The sequence below is a fragment of the Corvus cornix genome, chromosome 5 (genome assembly GCF_000738735.6).
Source record: "Corvus cornix cornix isolate S_Up_H32 chromosome 5, ASM73873v5, whole genome shotgun sequence".
Taxonomy (NCBI): Eukaryota; Metazoa; Chordata; class Aves; order Passeriformes; family Corvidae; genus Corvus; species Corvus cornix.
The window spans coordinates 56,632,792-56,648,695 of NC_046335.1; the positions used below are offsets into that span (position 1 = coordinate 56,632,792).

Here is a 15,904-nt window from a genome sequence, read left to right on the forward strand (position 1 = left end):
CTGGAAGAGGAAAATATCTATAGGCAGATGAGGAGGGATGCTTAACTAGAATACAGGCACTGGAAGCACTTCGTTTCACAAATTCTTTGCTAATTTACCACTTTATCAGTGATTTGATTTGACCAAACCACTAGGATATGTCACACATTCTCTTTAATCCACATGATGATGCTTCAAGTAACTCTTTAGCTGAACCAGCATAGATAAAATCACCTATCACTCTCCAACTCTGATTTCTGGCATCAGGTGGTGTCTTGATTCAGCATGATACTTGAAAACAGCAAACATCCCCCACAAGGATCATCACACAAAAGGCTTCAAGGTTATACATTAAAGGACCCATCATTAACTTGCTGCTGGTGCCTTCATTTGCCATGTCAGGGACACAAAATTTTTAATCCTTGCTCTTTTTTCTTTAAGAGGTAGCTGGCAGAGAACATAATTGCAGTTTCTTATGCAAGTCAAGCAAGAGCAGAGGGAAATACGAACAGTTTGAATTGATGGCTGCAAGTGAGAATGCCCTTTACTGCTCCACGTAATTCCATAATCTCAGAAAGGCAAAGGCACTAGCATGGTAAGGAGCGTGGTAACAGAGGAACAAAAGTTATTAACGGAATAATTATTTTAATAGCTGTAATAAGCTTGGAGATTCTTTTAACCTTTACTTTAAAATGTCTGATAGTGTCATAATGGGCAGCTTGTAAGGCTAACTTGGAGACCAGGAAAGAGGTCCCCTGAACAAAGGTCACAAGAGTGTGCTGTTTGAACAGAGATAATGGCTTCTTGATTAGGTGATAAAGGTAGTTTTCAAAGCTCAACACAAATCAAATAAATATTCAAATGATAGCTTGAATGTAAAAGCCTGATTTTTTTTCCCTGGTTTGATTTTTGAAACACGTGAGTGCTCCTCATTTAATAAGCCCAAATTCCATGTGCATTCCATGCGGCCATCCCTGGGGTTGTGGGGGTAAAGAAAAAACACACTTTTTTTTTTTTAGTATTTGTAATTGTACTTGTTGTGAGTCACACACGAGCTCTGGGTTACAGCAATCACACCTTCTAGTGCACCGTTTACAGACAGAATCCAATACACAGTAATTGTATCAAAACACAAACAAGGAAAAAGAGCAAATCTCCACCCAAATCCCACTTTTTAAGGTGTGGCACATAAGTATTGCAAGAGAATAACCGTTGGCTGCTACATGGCTGGTGGCACCAAGGAGTGAAGGTCACTTTGGGGTCAATTTTTTTCATTTGAGTTTACGAGCTTTCAGACTTCTCTTTCAGAAAAATGACACAGTTACATTAAAAGGTTTGGTAATCCTGGCTCTCGTATAAACACCATCTGAGGAGAGGTGGGTTTAAATCCCAGACTCCTGCCTGCAGAACAAAAGTATTGTAACCTCTGTGATAAGTTCAGGGGCGACCTTATCACTCCCTACAACTCCCTGACAGGAGGGTGCAGCCAGGTGGGGGTCGGGCTCTGCACCCAGGGAACAAGGGACAGGGCAAGATGTCATAAACTGCGGCCAGGGTTTTTTGGTTGGACATTAGGAGGAATTTCTTCACAGGAAGGGTGATCAGACGTTGGAATGGGCTGCTCAGAGAGATGGTGGAGCCACTTCCTGTCCCTGAAGATGTTTAAGGAAAGACTGGATGCGGCACTCACTGCCGCAGTCGGGTTGACAAGGTGGTGTTTGGTCATAGGTTGGACTCGCTGATCTCAGAGGTCTTTTCCAACATAGTTGATTCTGTGATTCTGCAATAAGCGGCACCAGACGGCTGGGACCCTGATCTGGGGGACACTAACAACCCTCGGCCAGGGGCGATCGAAGCGCTCCCACCCAGCTGCGAGCCCCTCACTGGCTCAGCAATCACCTTTTATCCCCTCTTTTTGCCGAGCGAGGAGCGGGGGAGTCGCCGGTGTCTGGCCCCGGCTGTGGGGCTCAGCCTAGAGCTCCCGTCCCGGGGCCCGGACACGGAGTGCGGCGCGTCTTAAACGCCAAGTGCGGTGTGTTTTAAATGCAAAGTGCGGGTGTTTCGAGCAATTTGCGGTGTTTCGAGCACAGGGCGCGGTGAGTTCCGAGGGGCGCGGCGGCCGCGGGGCCCCCGCGAAGGGGCGTCGGAGCGGCGGGAGGGACCCCGTGAGGGGCGCGCGGGGCCCGCGCGGGGCGCGCGGCCGGCGGGGGAAGGCGCGAGGGGCGCGCGGAGCGGCCCCTGACGGACGGGACGGGACAGGACAGGACGAGGCGGCGGCAGCGGCGGGTAAATGGGCTTCCGCTAAACCGCCCGGCGCCCCCGCCCGCTCTGCCCCGCGACCCCGCGGCCGTTGGGGCGGGAGGGAGGCAGGGAGGGAGCGAGGGAGGGAACCCGCCAAAGCCCCGGCCCGAGACCCGCGGGCGCTCGCCCGGCAGCGGGAGGAGGAGGGAGAGGCCGCGCAGCGCCGCGCTCCCATTGGCCGCGCGGGGCGCAGCGCCGGGAGCTGATTGGCTGCCGCGCCCGCCCCACCCGCCCGCGGCGGCTCCGCGCGTTGAATTCAAATCGGCACCGGGAGCGGCCCCGCGCTTCGGCCGGGGCCGGGCGGGCGACAGCGGCGGTATCGCCGCTCTCGGGGGCCGCCGGCGCTCTCGGACCGTGGGGTGCGCGGCGGGAGCGCCAGAGAGCGGGCGGGCGCGGGGGCAGCGTCTTCCCTGTGTTTAAACGCGCCGCCGGCAGGGCCGATGGGCGGTGCTGGGCCGCGGCGGGGCGGGGCCGGGGCCGTTGGGCGGTGGGCGCGCGCGGGCCGCGCTGGAGGCGGGAGGCGGCGGGACGAGCCCGGCGGCCGCGGAGGGCAGCGGGAACCGGCCCGTCACGGTGCCTCCCTTCCTCCTCCCGCCCTGCAGAGCCGGCGGGACCTGCGATGTGGAGCGGCGCGGCGGGAGCGGCGGGTGTCGCCTCCTGAGGCGGCGGGAGAATGCGGCCGGCGGGCGGGGAGATGGGGGCCGGCGACAAGGTAATTCCTCCGGTGGGCGAGAGCAGCCGAGCCCTGGGGCTGCCGCCTCCCGCGGGGCGGTGACAGCCCCGCTGGCGCGCTCAGCCCCCCTGCGGGTGAAACCGCTTCGATGGGAACGATCGCGCGTGGAAACCGCGGGATGGCAGAAACCGAGCGCGTATTGCCTTCACTCTAATTTCTGTCCTTGACAAAAGTTCCTGAAACTTCATCCTCACGACCTTTATCCACCGAGTCCGTAAAGAACACTTCTTCTTCTTGCCTCCCCTTTCCTCTTTGTTTTTTCCATAATAGAAGGTGTGTGGAGGAGCAGGTATAATGATGTTTAAAGCGTGTTCGTCTCAGGCATTCTGTGGCGCTGTGACAGGGAAGTTGCGATTGGAAGAGGGTCCCGCGGAGGTGGGGCGGTGTTGGCCCGAGCCCGCTTCCCTCACAATTCCAGGCTCGTAAGCCTGCCTGGAGCCCCGGGCACCTCGGTGGAAGGGGCTCCAGGACCACCACAGACCCCAAACCCATTTCTTGGAGGGCTCCGCGGGGCTGACCGCGCATGCGCGGATACACGGCGCGAAAAGTAAAAGGGGGAATAGAGGGAAACTACAAGGAACTGGATCGGTCCCGAGCTCCTGTCGGCCCCCGATCCAGACCGCCCGGGCATCCCTCTCCTTCACTTTCCCGTCTTTGGCCTCTCCTCTCTTGTTCTATCTCGGCAAGCCCCGCGATCACATTCCACCCCTTACTCCGCTCCGAAGTTGGTTGCGAGAGTTGGGAGCTTGTTAAAGTTCACTGTAAAAGAGCTTGTTAGCCAACACTTCTGTGACTACTATATACTGGGCTGGTCGCCGGAGTTAAGGCGATTATATGATAAAGGATAAGAGTTCCCTGACATGTGGGCTGGTGTCTCTTTAGCCCAACAAGAATTTATAAGGGGCATCACACCTGCTCCCGGGTCATGACAGGTTTCAGCCATTATTTATAGCTCTCCACTATGCATTAACATATGTTCTGATTGTACTTTCCTCAGAGGAAAGAAAAGGAAAATTACCCGAGGAATAAATGCCACGGGCCCTGAGCCTTAAGCTACAGGCACAGAAATGGTTTCAGGGAAGGGGCTCATAGGTTCAGAGTAGGACCGGAACCCTTGACTCAGAGCTACCCAAAAAATGCAATGGATCTCTTATCTCCCTTTGACTGTTATTGATAAATGGATCATGGTGCACCTGGTTTTTAATATCACTGTCGTTCTGGTTTTTAATATCACTGTTGTTCTTTTTCTTGGTGTGTAGGAAAATGAGCACTCTGAGCCATGCCAAAACGTACTGAAAACCCCTTTGAAACAAGCAGCTACCTCACAGTTGGTACTGACAGAGAGACAGCCTGACTGTCAGCCTCTAACCACACCCCCAAAACCTAAGGAAACCCCTCCAGCAGATCCATGGACACCTACTTCCAACCTGAAAATGCTGATTAGTGCAGCCAGTCCTGAGATTAGGAACAGAGAACAGGGAAGGCAACTGTCAGACAGTTCAAGTGTGGTCCTACAGACAAAACACTGTTTGCAGGTATGTGGTAAAGTTGGCTGTATTTATTTCTTTTTTTTTTAAGTTAGCTGAAGGCTGTTTATTCAGTATAAAAAATTATACATTGACATAACAGATTTTTTTTTAAAGTTTTGGTTTTGGAACATTTACCAAATGTAAGTAAGGATATTGACTAGCTACATGGAACAGGTAATGTTCTGGTTTTGTTTCAGAGCTGCTGAGGACAAAGGGAGAACACTGGCCCTTTGACAGTGCTCACTACAAAGCTGTTAAATATCTGTGTTTACATATTGTCAAAAATCTCACATTCTCTTTTCGTTATTTCCATGTAGGAGCACATATTGGGGGATGAAAACGAAAAGTCTCAGCCAAGCCGCAAAGAGAAAAGTCTCGGATTACTGTGTCATAAATTCTTAGCTCGATATCCTGATTACCCCAGCCCTTCACAGAAAAGTTACATTTGCCTTGATGAAGTCACTGAAGAGCTACGTAAGTTGGTGTTCATCCTATTAAATATTTCTTCATGCAAATTTGCCAATAACCTGCCATTTTTATTACTACATTTTTGCTTCATACAATTTTGGATGCTTACTCTGTTCTCTCAAACTTATTTAAACCCAGTTTTAAACTCCTCATGCCTAGAGCAGTTCTTTTAAGATGCTGATATTTCCTCAGTCAACTGAACTGAGAAACTCTGAATGTTGTTCCATATTAAACATCTAAATTATTGCTGATATCACAAATAACCAGTTGTAGTTTTTTGGGCTCAGAGATGAGGACTAAGATTAGTGATTAGATTTCTGCAGCAGGAACTAGCATTTCTCAAACTGAGCCCACAGCTTCCTGTCCGATCATGACATCAAAGCAAGAAACTGGTTTCTGTTCTTGATGATAACTTAACTTTCTAATTTTATATCACGACTTTTATATTGCACCAATGATTTCTGCAGAGTCTGTGTTTCTAACATCAAGCTGAACCTTTTTTAAATCAAAAGGCTATGGAATTACAGTATTCTACAGCTTATATACTATTAATAGTATATAATAGTCATAAAAATTTTAAATCGGTATGATTTACATTTTTTTATACTCTGTACAAAAGGACATCTCTTCTAGAAAACGTCTGGTCAAAACCAAGAGTTTATTAGACTAATGAGACAAATGTGCTAATAAAATAACATATAAAAAGAAGTTATAAAACAGTTTCCTATCATGAATTTTCAAGGTTATTTAAGGACATAGTCTAAAATCAGTGCAGTGAATAATTAAAAATGCTCTGTTTTTTCTAAAGCTGGATCGAAACCCATGTAATGGCTCTTCTGGCAACAGTAAGTTTTATTTCTCGAGGAATGTTGAAAGCCAAGTATAACTCTGAAACATCAAGTCCTTCCATAAATGAATTGTTTTCCTTGCTGGCAAGACCTGTGGGGGCTATTTTCAGAAATTTTTGTGACAGGGAATTGGCAAAAATGGTTTAGAAGTATATGAAGAGGGAGGACAGGAATCTGTGCTGCAGGTAATGCATGGGTGAACATATTTTATGTAGCAGAGATGTCAGGTTCATCTTTTCCTCTGCAGACGTGGAGCGCAGGCGCATCTATGACATTGTGAACGTGCTGGAGAGCCTGCACATGGTGAGCCGCCTGGCCAGGAACAGATACGTCTGGCACGGACGCCACAACCTCCCCCAGACCCTGCAGGCCCTGAAAAAAGTGGGAGAAGAGAACAAATACATACAGCAAATCCAGATGATCAAGAAAAGAGAGTATGAGCATGAATTCGATCCTGACAGGGAAAGAAATGAAGAAATGGCAAGTTCTCTTGGCTCAAGTGAGCAGTCAGAAATGTCTTTTGTCGAGCTCCCAGGAGTGGAATTTCGTGCTGGTAATAATTCTCTATAATGCCAAGAATAATGTGTTCTTATAATGATCAATTTCCATGAACTTGGAAAAAACATTTATTTGCCTTCTTTTTTTTTTTTTCTGAGATGGTACTGCCCCAAAGGCACCACAACTGTTTGTGGTGAGAAAAAGTGCTCTGCACTTTCTCACTTATCTTGTTCATTCAGTTCTTGTAACTTGTTTCTACATCAGGCAAAACTATCAAATACACCAACGTATAATCCAATTCCCATTACCACTGAATTATTATAGAAACCAGAAGTTACTATTGAATCTTATAGAAACCTGAAGCATAAATTACTGATTTTGTTTTATAAATTTAGCTTTGATTCATGGAAGAAATTTTAATTACGGGTTAAGCACCTTAAGAGTACGAGTTGTCAGACAATAGGAAATGTGTATGTGGGATACATCACCTTTTCTTCTTTGTAGTTGGAGTTGGTATCCACCCAATCATCTGTTTCTTGTCATGTAGAAACATGATTCTGGAGTCAACATTGGCCCTGCCTAGTCTCTGTGTTGTTCTTACAATTATTATTACTGACAAATTTCTTCAGTGTTTTATGTTTGTAGCTGGTGTGTCACTGAATACTTTAATCCTTTCTCCTGTCTGCTGCAGCATCAGTGAATGGCAGGAAATACAAGTCCTTACGTGTGATGAGTCAGAAATTTGTGATGCTGTTTCTTGTATCAACACCTCAAATAGTGAGCCTTGAAGTTGCTGCTAAAATCTTGATTGGAGAAGATCAGTTAGAAGACTTAGATAAAAGCAAGTTTAAAAGTAAGTACAACAGCAAGTGTAAGCTAAATGAATTATCCCAGTACTACTTCATATAATGAAAAATACTGTCTTATTTTTCCTGCTGCAAATATTTATTTGAGCCTCCAAAAACCCACTAAACACCTTCTGTGGTTTATAATTTGTGTACATAAATGGTGTACATAATGCCCACTTGAGAGGAGAAGTCCATTAAATCCTCCCTCCTGAAGTAATGTCACAAGGCTCCATACTGGTAACAATTGCTCTTTCCTTAAGCAGCCTGTCAAAGTTTTCAGCATCATTTCACCAAAGATGCCCCAGAATCATGCAAAATCTGTGTTCTGGCCACATAACTAACATGGTAGAAATCTAAAGAAATTCTGTAAAAGTCCTGTGACCAACTTGCATGTCAGAGGAAATGAAACCCTGCGCTCTAACTGCCAATTATTTCTTCATTCTTTTACCCTTCTCTCAGTTCCCTGCACGCTTCCTCCCCTTCCTCTCCATTCAAATGAAATGGTATTTCTAGGTCTAGGTCAGTACACATATAATAATTTAAAATGTGCTGCTTTTGAGGGATAGTTGCAGGTTTCATTGAAAATTAGTCTGTTCCTTGGTTCTCAGACTCCTTTGCTTGTTTGGGTTTTTCTTTGGGTTTTTGTTGCTTTTTTTTTTGTGTGTGTGTGTGTGTGGAATTGTATCTATGCAAATACTGATCCTTGCTGGTTTCAGTTCATTATTTCCTTTCCACTGCCTCACAGCACCACAAGAGAGGGTGGATGGCTACTCAGTAGGGGTGTTTTGCTTGCTTTTGTTCTTCCATAAGAAGAGCCCATCTCACACTAAAAGCATTTTCAGGGCATTCCATGTATCTGCCTGTATTTCAGGTATCAATCCCATATTTTACCACGTTCTTGGTTATGAAGCACAGTCCCAAATTCCATGACTTGCTAGACTGTGTATTTTCAGCATCAGTTTTGGCCTAAACACGTTCACTTTGCTCTAGAACTCACCTGTAAATTGACTTCTGCCTAAAACTTTTCCCTAACAGCTCAACCCAGAGAAGACATGCAGAATGATTATCCTGTTGGATTTTAGTGTCTCTCTTCCCTCCAGTTCCCACGTTTGCCATTGCATGTGTGTACCTGCCTTTTAGTCTACTTATTTTTACTACAGGATTTGTATAGGTTTGATCATTGCACAGAAACTGACTTGTTTTGAAAACGTTCTTTTTTCGGTATTTAGCTTAACAAACTTTGCAGTGTCTTCTAGATCTGTATCTATGTTGCTCTATTTTACATGTAAACTTTGTATCACAATGTTATTTCATTGTATAAATACCAGTTCCACAAAATTGTTCTTATAATTTTCTTTAAAGCTGTTTCCTTTCAGCTGCTTAAAGGGTGTTACATTTCTTTATCTGATACATACTAACTTGTTAATTGTAACTGCTATACCTTTTTTTTAAAAAAATTTCAGCTAAAATTAGAAGACTTTATGACATAGCAAATGTTCTCAGCAGCCTCAAGCTTATCAAAAAAGTTCATGTTACGGAGGAGAGAGGTAGAAAACCAGCATTTAAGTGGACAGGTCCTGAGGTCTTGCCAAATACTCAGGGTAGGTGTATGTCATTTCCTCTTGTTCTGCTGATGATATTGGTCGTTTCTTTGTTTTCTCTACTAGAATTTTTTGACCAAAAGACAGAATAAGCAGAAAATCTTTTACTAGTCGCATCACTGTCCTTAACAGCACAGCAGCCAGTATCTAATTGCACACAGTGAATGTTCACATATTGAGATTCTTGAATTTCCATGTTTGCTGCTGCTGCTGATACTTCAAGAATTATAAGCCAGGCTCAAATAATTGCTTTTAATTACCGAATCGGCATATGGTATGTATTTTCTTTTTTTTTCTCTTTTTCAGATACGAAACTTGAAGCAACTTCTACAACCTGTTCCCCACCTATTTCAGAATCCATCCCTTCCAAAGAGCAGTGCTCAAAAGCCCTTTTTCCTTCAAAAGGAAAGCAAAACTTCACTCGGCATTCATCTCTAATAAAATTAGTTAAGAGTATAGAAAACGACAGAAGGAAGATCCAGTCTGCTCCAACCAGCCCAGTTAAAATAAGTGCCAGTATGTATCTTTTTATAATTTTTCTTTTATAACTTCTTTGCCTTTGTTTTTAAGTCAGAAGAAAACAAAGTCTTGCATTAAATATTTGGGCTTGCCTTCTTCTCACAAGACATGCAGATGTGTGGTGGTGCCTCCTTTCAAAAAATAAATCTTTAGAACTGTCAGAAATGTAGAAATGTCTACAAACCTTCTGTTAGGGTAGAATCACTGAATCTCTGAATATTGGATCTTCTCTGAACCTGCTTTGTTGTAGAAACTCTGCTTTGGAACATACTATCTAAGCAGTTCTGTATTCCAAAAAATGGCCAGAAAATTATCTGTCAATGTTCATGTTCTTGCTAGGGATTCTCTTTGGGGCCTTTAAAATTTGTTTGATGTAAGCTGTCATCCAGTTGATCAAATCAAATCTGGGCTGAGTTTGAGGATAAGTTGTCTCATTAAATGTGTATGTTACATTACATAACGCAGTCTCCTCCAATTAACTTTGAATTTTAACTTCTGAATTTGATGTACTAACAGTTTGGATTTGTTTTTCTCCTCCAACCAGGTACTTATCAAAGTTTACCAGTTTTCCCCAATACAGTAGCTCAGTTTCCAGCAATCACTAAACATCAGCTGGAAGGACAATCCAAGTAAGTTTGCACAAGTTTAAAGGTGAGAAGCTTTATGATGTCACTGGCCTTTAAGTTAATGTTAAGCTCAGTTCGAGTGGGGCAATAGCCTGCAAAAACCACTAATCCCTTTTTTTCATTTATTTTCTTTTTATCGGATTGAGAAGTACAAGTTCATGTTAACTCTTTGTATTACAGTAGATAATTTGTCAGGGCATTCATTAAAAATTAACATTAAAATACATTTGGGCTTTTTTTGTTTGTTTTTTTGCTTAAGGACAGCAGAAGAGGTGCAAATGAAATGTGCCCTGTCCTCGCCTGAGGCTGTCCCCAAGCCTGAACCCTCTCAGCAGCCAGCTCTGAGCCAGCCCCTCGGGGTGTGCCCTTCGAGCCACAGCTCGGTGTCACCAGTCATCCTACCTCATCCTCAGTCTGGGGTTTCATATGCAATATATCTGCACCCTTCCCAAGCCCACACTGTGACAACCTACAGCCCAGGCTTCATGTTGCAGCCTCTGCCATGTGCTAACGTAACTGGAATTAAGAGTAATAATTCCAAAGTATTAAATAAAATAACCTCTGAGGAAGGGGACGCCCAGAGAGGTGTGGAGGAGCCAACAAAGTCCTTGGCAGCTGAAGAAAGACCCGATACGAAATCAGAAACTTCATCTCGGCGGTGCCTTAAAAGATCACAAGCATCACCAGAGAATAATTTAATTAAAAGGTGTAAAAGTGATGAGGAAAGCCTTGATACTTCTTCGGTAAGTTAAATTAGCTTTAAAATGCCATTTTATAGCTCAGTGATGTTGCCACCTACTCATTTTCAAAGTGATGTAGGAGCCTGCCGCTGAGTGTGGGCGTTTTAAATAACATCAGGCTTGAAGAGATGGTGTTCATTTGCTGTGCTTGCTGATGCTTGAGGGGCTGGGGTTTGTATCTAAAAAGACAAAGTGTACAGGTGTCGTGAAAATAAAACAACTCCCAAAACACTATGTCAAAACGTACCTATTTATGTATGATTCTGGAGTAGGTCAGGTTGAGAGCGAGGTTGGAAGGAGGTGATCTTTAAGGTCCCTTGAATTCTAGGATTCTATAAACTTGCTGCCATCCATTCTTGGCTTTAGAGGTGTAGGAGGGAAAGTGGACATATAAAATTCACTGGACAGGGAACGTCCCAAAATCCTGATACCCTCTAAATATTTCCACCCAGTTGTTGTAGGCATAATAGAAGAGCACATGAAGAGAATAAAAGGTTCAGATAATGTATATGGAGAGACTGGGGCTGGATTGCTTTCTACTCCTCTGCTGCTGATTGTTTAGCATCTCTGTAAATTATAAATCTGCTGCAAATTTGGCTTGCCAAAACAGTCATCATACGCTATGGGTGTGTTATGACAGCACATGCTATCAAACATCCTAGCTGGGAAGGAACAAGAGGTGATAGCATGGACCTGGCTATCTCAGTGACCAGAAATTTTTATAGCACAAACTTGGGAACGAGGAAAGGGCTGTAACTGACAATGTTAAGCCTTACCACATCTGCCTTTCTTTCTGTATGTACTTTTTTCAAAGGGAGAATCCACTAAGAATGAGAAACCACCTTCCAACAGCTCACAAACTAATCACGAAATGGACAATGTCCAGGAAGAGAGACAGAATGAAACCAAAACAGTAGATCAAAACATGGCAAGTTGCTGTGACCAATGTATAAAAGAAAATATTCCAGAAGATGAAGATAAAATCAAAACAAAACAAGACATACCTGTGACATTTGCCATTCCTGCTCCTGAGGTAAGATTTGTCTTGCCCGGGAAAACACTACTTGGAGTCTTTGCAAAAGAAACAAAACTTTAACAAACTACACCTACACAGGTTGTCTTTGGTTGGATTCTTTTTAGTGTGCTTTTAAAACCTTATTTTGTAGAAATGTAGGATTTCTGTTTCTAAGAGGACATAAAGAGGCTTTCAGGTTTCCATTGGAATGAAGGTCACAGTAAGGAGCTGAGGGCAATGTTGAGATCCCTTACCTCCCCAGTCCTTTGTTTGCATATACTGACTGTCAAATGCTTTGAAACAGGATCACACAAAACTCTTCATCAGTAAAATTCAGTATTCCGCAGTTAAGACTGATTGCTGTGGAGAACCTGGATAAAGAACAGTTGTGATGACAAAAACAGAATGTGTAAATGCAAAAGTTTTGTCTTCCAATATTTGTTTTATGAAAAACAATCCAAGAATTATGTGATGTGATGATTACTGGGTCCAGGATGTTTCTTCTGGAAAAAAAATATTCAGTATCAGGATTTCTTTTCCATCTAGTCAAATTGCACTGTGTTAATCCCAGGTGGATTTCCAGTTCCCCACCAAGAATATCAGCTGGAAATGGAGCCAGCTGACTTCTGTGTGGTTTTACTTGAAAGAGCATGTCGTTGAGTCTGTTGTGTCTCGTTTCAGACAGAAAGTAGTACAGGCATGGGATATGGGATCCTGGAGACATGGAGGATAAAGAATAAGGCAAGGGGGGTTGCAGCTTTGGAGAAAACATTTGGGGTTTGTTTATTACATGTTTGGGCTAAAGGTGTGCTGTCTCTTTCTTTCTCAGACTTTTTTTCCGTCTGGTTATCTTATTCCTCTGACTCACTGCACCCATGGCAACAAGGCAGAGTGTTCCAATAAAGAGAAGGCTGGCGTGTGCTCACTGCAGCACACAGCCTACAGCTCTCCCATCACTGGTCAGTGTCCAGGGCAACGGGCACGGGGCGGGGCTGGCTCAAGGGGCCGGGGCCAGTTCGTCCTAATCCCCGTCAACATTTGGTGTTTCTGTTTCAGGTGTCATTCCAATGCCAGCCTCAGAACTGAAAACAGTCAATATTCCTGCTTTTCATATAACACCCTTGAACATAATGCTGTCACCAAATTCTATAGCTGCTGCACCTGTACTGAGCAACTCCTGCCTCAATTCGAGCAGTACCAGTTCTGCCCCAAATCCAAGCTCTTCAGCTCTGAACTTTATGCTGCAACACATAGGACTAATACCTGCTGGTGTGCAAGTTCCTGCAAATCCTGTTCTTCAGCACGTGCCAGTCTCTTCCCAATCAGAAAATATCAGCCATAGCTCAGGAAGCACAAATGTGCAAGAAGGGAAGGTGAGTTGAAATATATTGCAACTCGACCATGGTGGGTTGAGTGGGAAGTACAATGCAGTAGTTCCCTTACAGCAGGTAAAATTTATAAGTAAACATTTCTTTTTGATCTTTAGAAATCAGCACTGCCCAAAAAGAGCTAGCAGTGAAGGCCAGCCTAAGTACAGTAGAAATGAGAGGTTAGCAAGGAAGATAAGTGACTTATTTGTGGTGGAAGTGGAGCCAGCTGGAAGATGACAAGATGTGAAGAGACAACTGTTGTAGAGGGAGGATTTTACATAGATCTGAGACTGTGCTTATTAACAAATTGTCCATTTGTTACTTTATCTTTCCTTCTTGTTACTTCTTGTTACTTCCCTAATCTACTCTCAAATTCTTGTGTTTAATAATAGCTTTTCTTTCAATAGGATAGGATTGTACAGGATTTTAAATACTTTTTTCCCCACTGGAAGTTTATCTTTTATGTAATACCTTATTGCCTAATACCTGTTTGTATTAAAAAAGAAGGGGATTAGAGAAACCATATTTTTATGTATTTTTATATATATATAAATCAAGGAATGCAGGTATATCCTTCTCAGTAAAAAGTTACGTTTTTAAATTTCAGGGGGAAAAAAAAAGTTTGCTAACATCCTGCAGAAACTTAGAAGTAGAATTTACTTTTTATTCCCCCATAAATGAAAGTAACTTTCTCTTTTCTCTTTAGCCTTCTGCTCCAAAGGAACCTCAGGAGCCTCAGGCAGTTACAGAAAACTTTTTCCGCACACCAGGAGGGCCAAACACAGAACCCTCACTCTCTGCAAACTCAGATGGTACCCAGAGAATTTCTCAAGGAACTCTATATATTCCTCAACGAAAACTTGAAGTTTCAGAAGACTAATTTTGAGATAGGGAATTGCTGACTGTGTTAGCAGGCAAAATTACTGCTAACACACTGCACACGTCTGGCATTGTATGATGGACAATGGTTTGGACATGTATTGCCAAGACCTCAATGCTGGAATAGCCTTAATTAATGCTTTAGAAAATAAAACTGACTCTTAAGGAGAAAGTTAATGCCTAATAATTTTTCCAAAAGGCTTACCTGAAGTATTTTAACAACAAAGTTATGTATCTAGTGGGTTTTTTTGTGAGTGTGTGTTGATTTCTTCTATGCAAAGTAAGATGAAATTGTCTTTGTACAGAAAGGTACAGTCTATCAGTCAGTACATATTTTGCACCAAAAAAAAAGTACTGTGAGTGTGTACATATTTTATGTCTTAACAAAAAGGCCATAGTTAAAATGTTTTGCTTCTGTGTTTAATAATGCTCTTTTGTAAAGTTAGTAAGAAGCACAAAAAAACCCCCAAATTTTCTTAATCAATTTTTATATAAGTTAAGAATTATTTATACTGTATTTTTAAATCGATTTGTTCAGATTAAATCTACATAAAACTCTACACTGACTTCTTCTGTTTGATCAGATTAGATTACCTAAGTAATACATTGTATATTCTTCATTCTTTTTTGTCAGGCAGGTGTTGCTGTGTTCTGAAAGAAGGGGGGGAAATGGTATTTCATGAAAAAGTGAATTAAGTAACTCAATGTGACTTCTGGACTCTTATCAGTAGATACTACAGCTCCTAAAAACAAGTTAGAACTTCTTAGGAAGTAAGATACCACCCTGGAGCATTCAGGAAAGTGTGTCCCAATGTCACAGAAATTTCAGTCAGGTTAAATCAAAGCACTTGAATTTAAATACGTGCAGCAGTGTCTCTTACACACTGAAGGAAGAAAGATGAAGACTCCTGGTGCAGTTTACACTCGTCTAACAAGTAATAGCTAACAAATTAAATAAAAATGCAGCATATCTGCTTTCTCAGGTGAAATGTACCTGGTAGACCAAACTGAGATAGGAGAAATGGTAGCAAAGCCCAAGACTGCATAAAAACCCCATAATTAAAACAGCTGCCACAGTAGAACAAACTTGTCTGCTCTTTAATTGTGCAAAGTTCTAACAAAATACACCTGACAGACTAGGATCACTACTGAAATATTCCTAAAGGAGAGGAAAAGAAGAATAAAAGCTGGAAGAGGGAAGAATTGTCACTAGAGCACTGAATAGATTTTTCTTCTCCAAGGAGATAACTGATGTTCCTTACACCTGCTATCAATTTCATTCTGGAAATATAAAGGCAAAGGTTTTAGAAACTTGCATTACTCAATGGAAACAAACCACCCTTTTCATTTTTGAACACCACAGCTGAAGGACTTAGAAACTACAGAAATCAGTCTTGGTGAAATGGTCTTCTCACACATGGTGCTCTGTTTTGGAAAGCTGAGCATATCTTTTGACTCTCTGTCCAGTGTCCCTTGGCTCCTGACACACTGCAGTTGCTTTTTCACCAGCACTTTTCTTCCTGTATGTTTGTTTTTCAGGGTGAAAACTGCTGCTTTCTCTGCTCCAAGGGTCTCATGCCCCAGAAGCCCTGCATTTGTCTGTGATAGCCCAGGTCCCTGCTCTTCCCACCTGTCTCACCTCCCATGGAACGTGCCCCAAGTACCTGATGTGCCCTGGAAAAGTCCCTCTGATCCCCAGGCTGGCTTTGCTTTTCAGTCGCTGTGTTCCAGCTCTCAGGCAGGGTTTTTTAATCCCTGCCTTTGATTTATAGAAAACTCTACATTCCCACTCCTGTTCATGCATGTGCAACTCCAGTTGCACCTCTTGAGTCTTTTCTTCCTATCCCAGGCCCTGCTAACCACAGCTGACCCAGAATTACAGGTAATCCCAACTAACCTGTGTAGATCCAGCTGTTCCCTGGAGCTCTAAAGAGCCTTTCAACAATCCTT

General features: G+C 43.2%; 2 protein-coding genes across 3 annotated transcripts in view; one reads left to right on the plus strand and one right to left on the minus strand.

Annotated features, from left to right (window-relative positions):
• The first annotated feature begins 2,812 nt into the window (after positions 1-2,812).
• E2F8 (E2F transcription factor 8) lies at positions 2,813-14,514 on the plus strand. Of its 2 annotated transcripts, XM_039552322.1 has the most exons (14): positions 2,813-2,992; positions 4,273-4,548; positions 4,860-5,016; positions 6,106-6,411; positions 7,048-7,209; positions 8,668-8,805; positions 9,112-9,321; positions 9,869-9,953; positions 10,210-10,693; positions 11,505-11,723; positions 12,535-12,664; positions 12,762-13,078; positions 13,192-13,254; positions 13,782-13,863. In XM_039552322.1, exons 1-13 carry the CDS (start codon positions 2,954-2,956, stop codon positions 13,216-13,218), a joined length of 2,550 nt encoding a protein of 849 aa, XP_039408256.1. In that variant the 5' UTR covers positions 2,813-2,953; the 3' UTR covers positions 13,219-13,254; positions 13,782-13,863. The 2 variants fall into 2 exon arrangements, with proteins under 2 accessions (XP_039408256.1, XP_039408255.1); XM_039552321.1 differs by lacking the exon at positions 13,192-13,254 and having other exon boundaries at positions 13,782-14,514.
• The window catches only part of ZDHHC13 (zinc finger DHHC-type palmitoyltransferase 13), a 41,462-nt gene continuing 31,207 nt past the window's right edge, over positions 5,650-15,904 (minus strand). Inside the window, exon 21 of the transcript XR_005601963.1 lies at positions 5,650-12,076. The gene's annotated coding sequence lies outside the window, so the exon portion shown is untranslated. The remainder of the gene's footprint in view (positions 12,077-15,904) is intronic.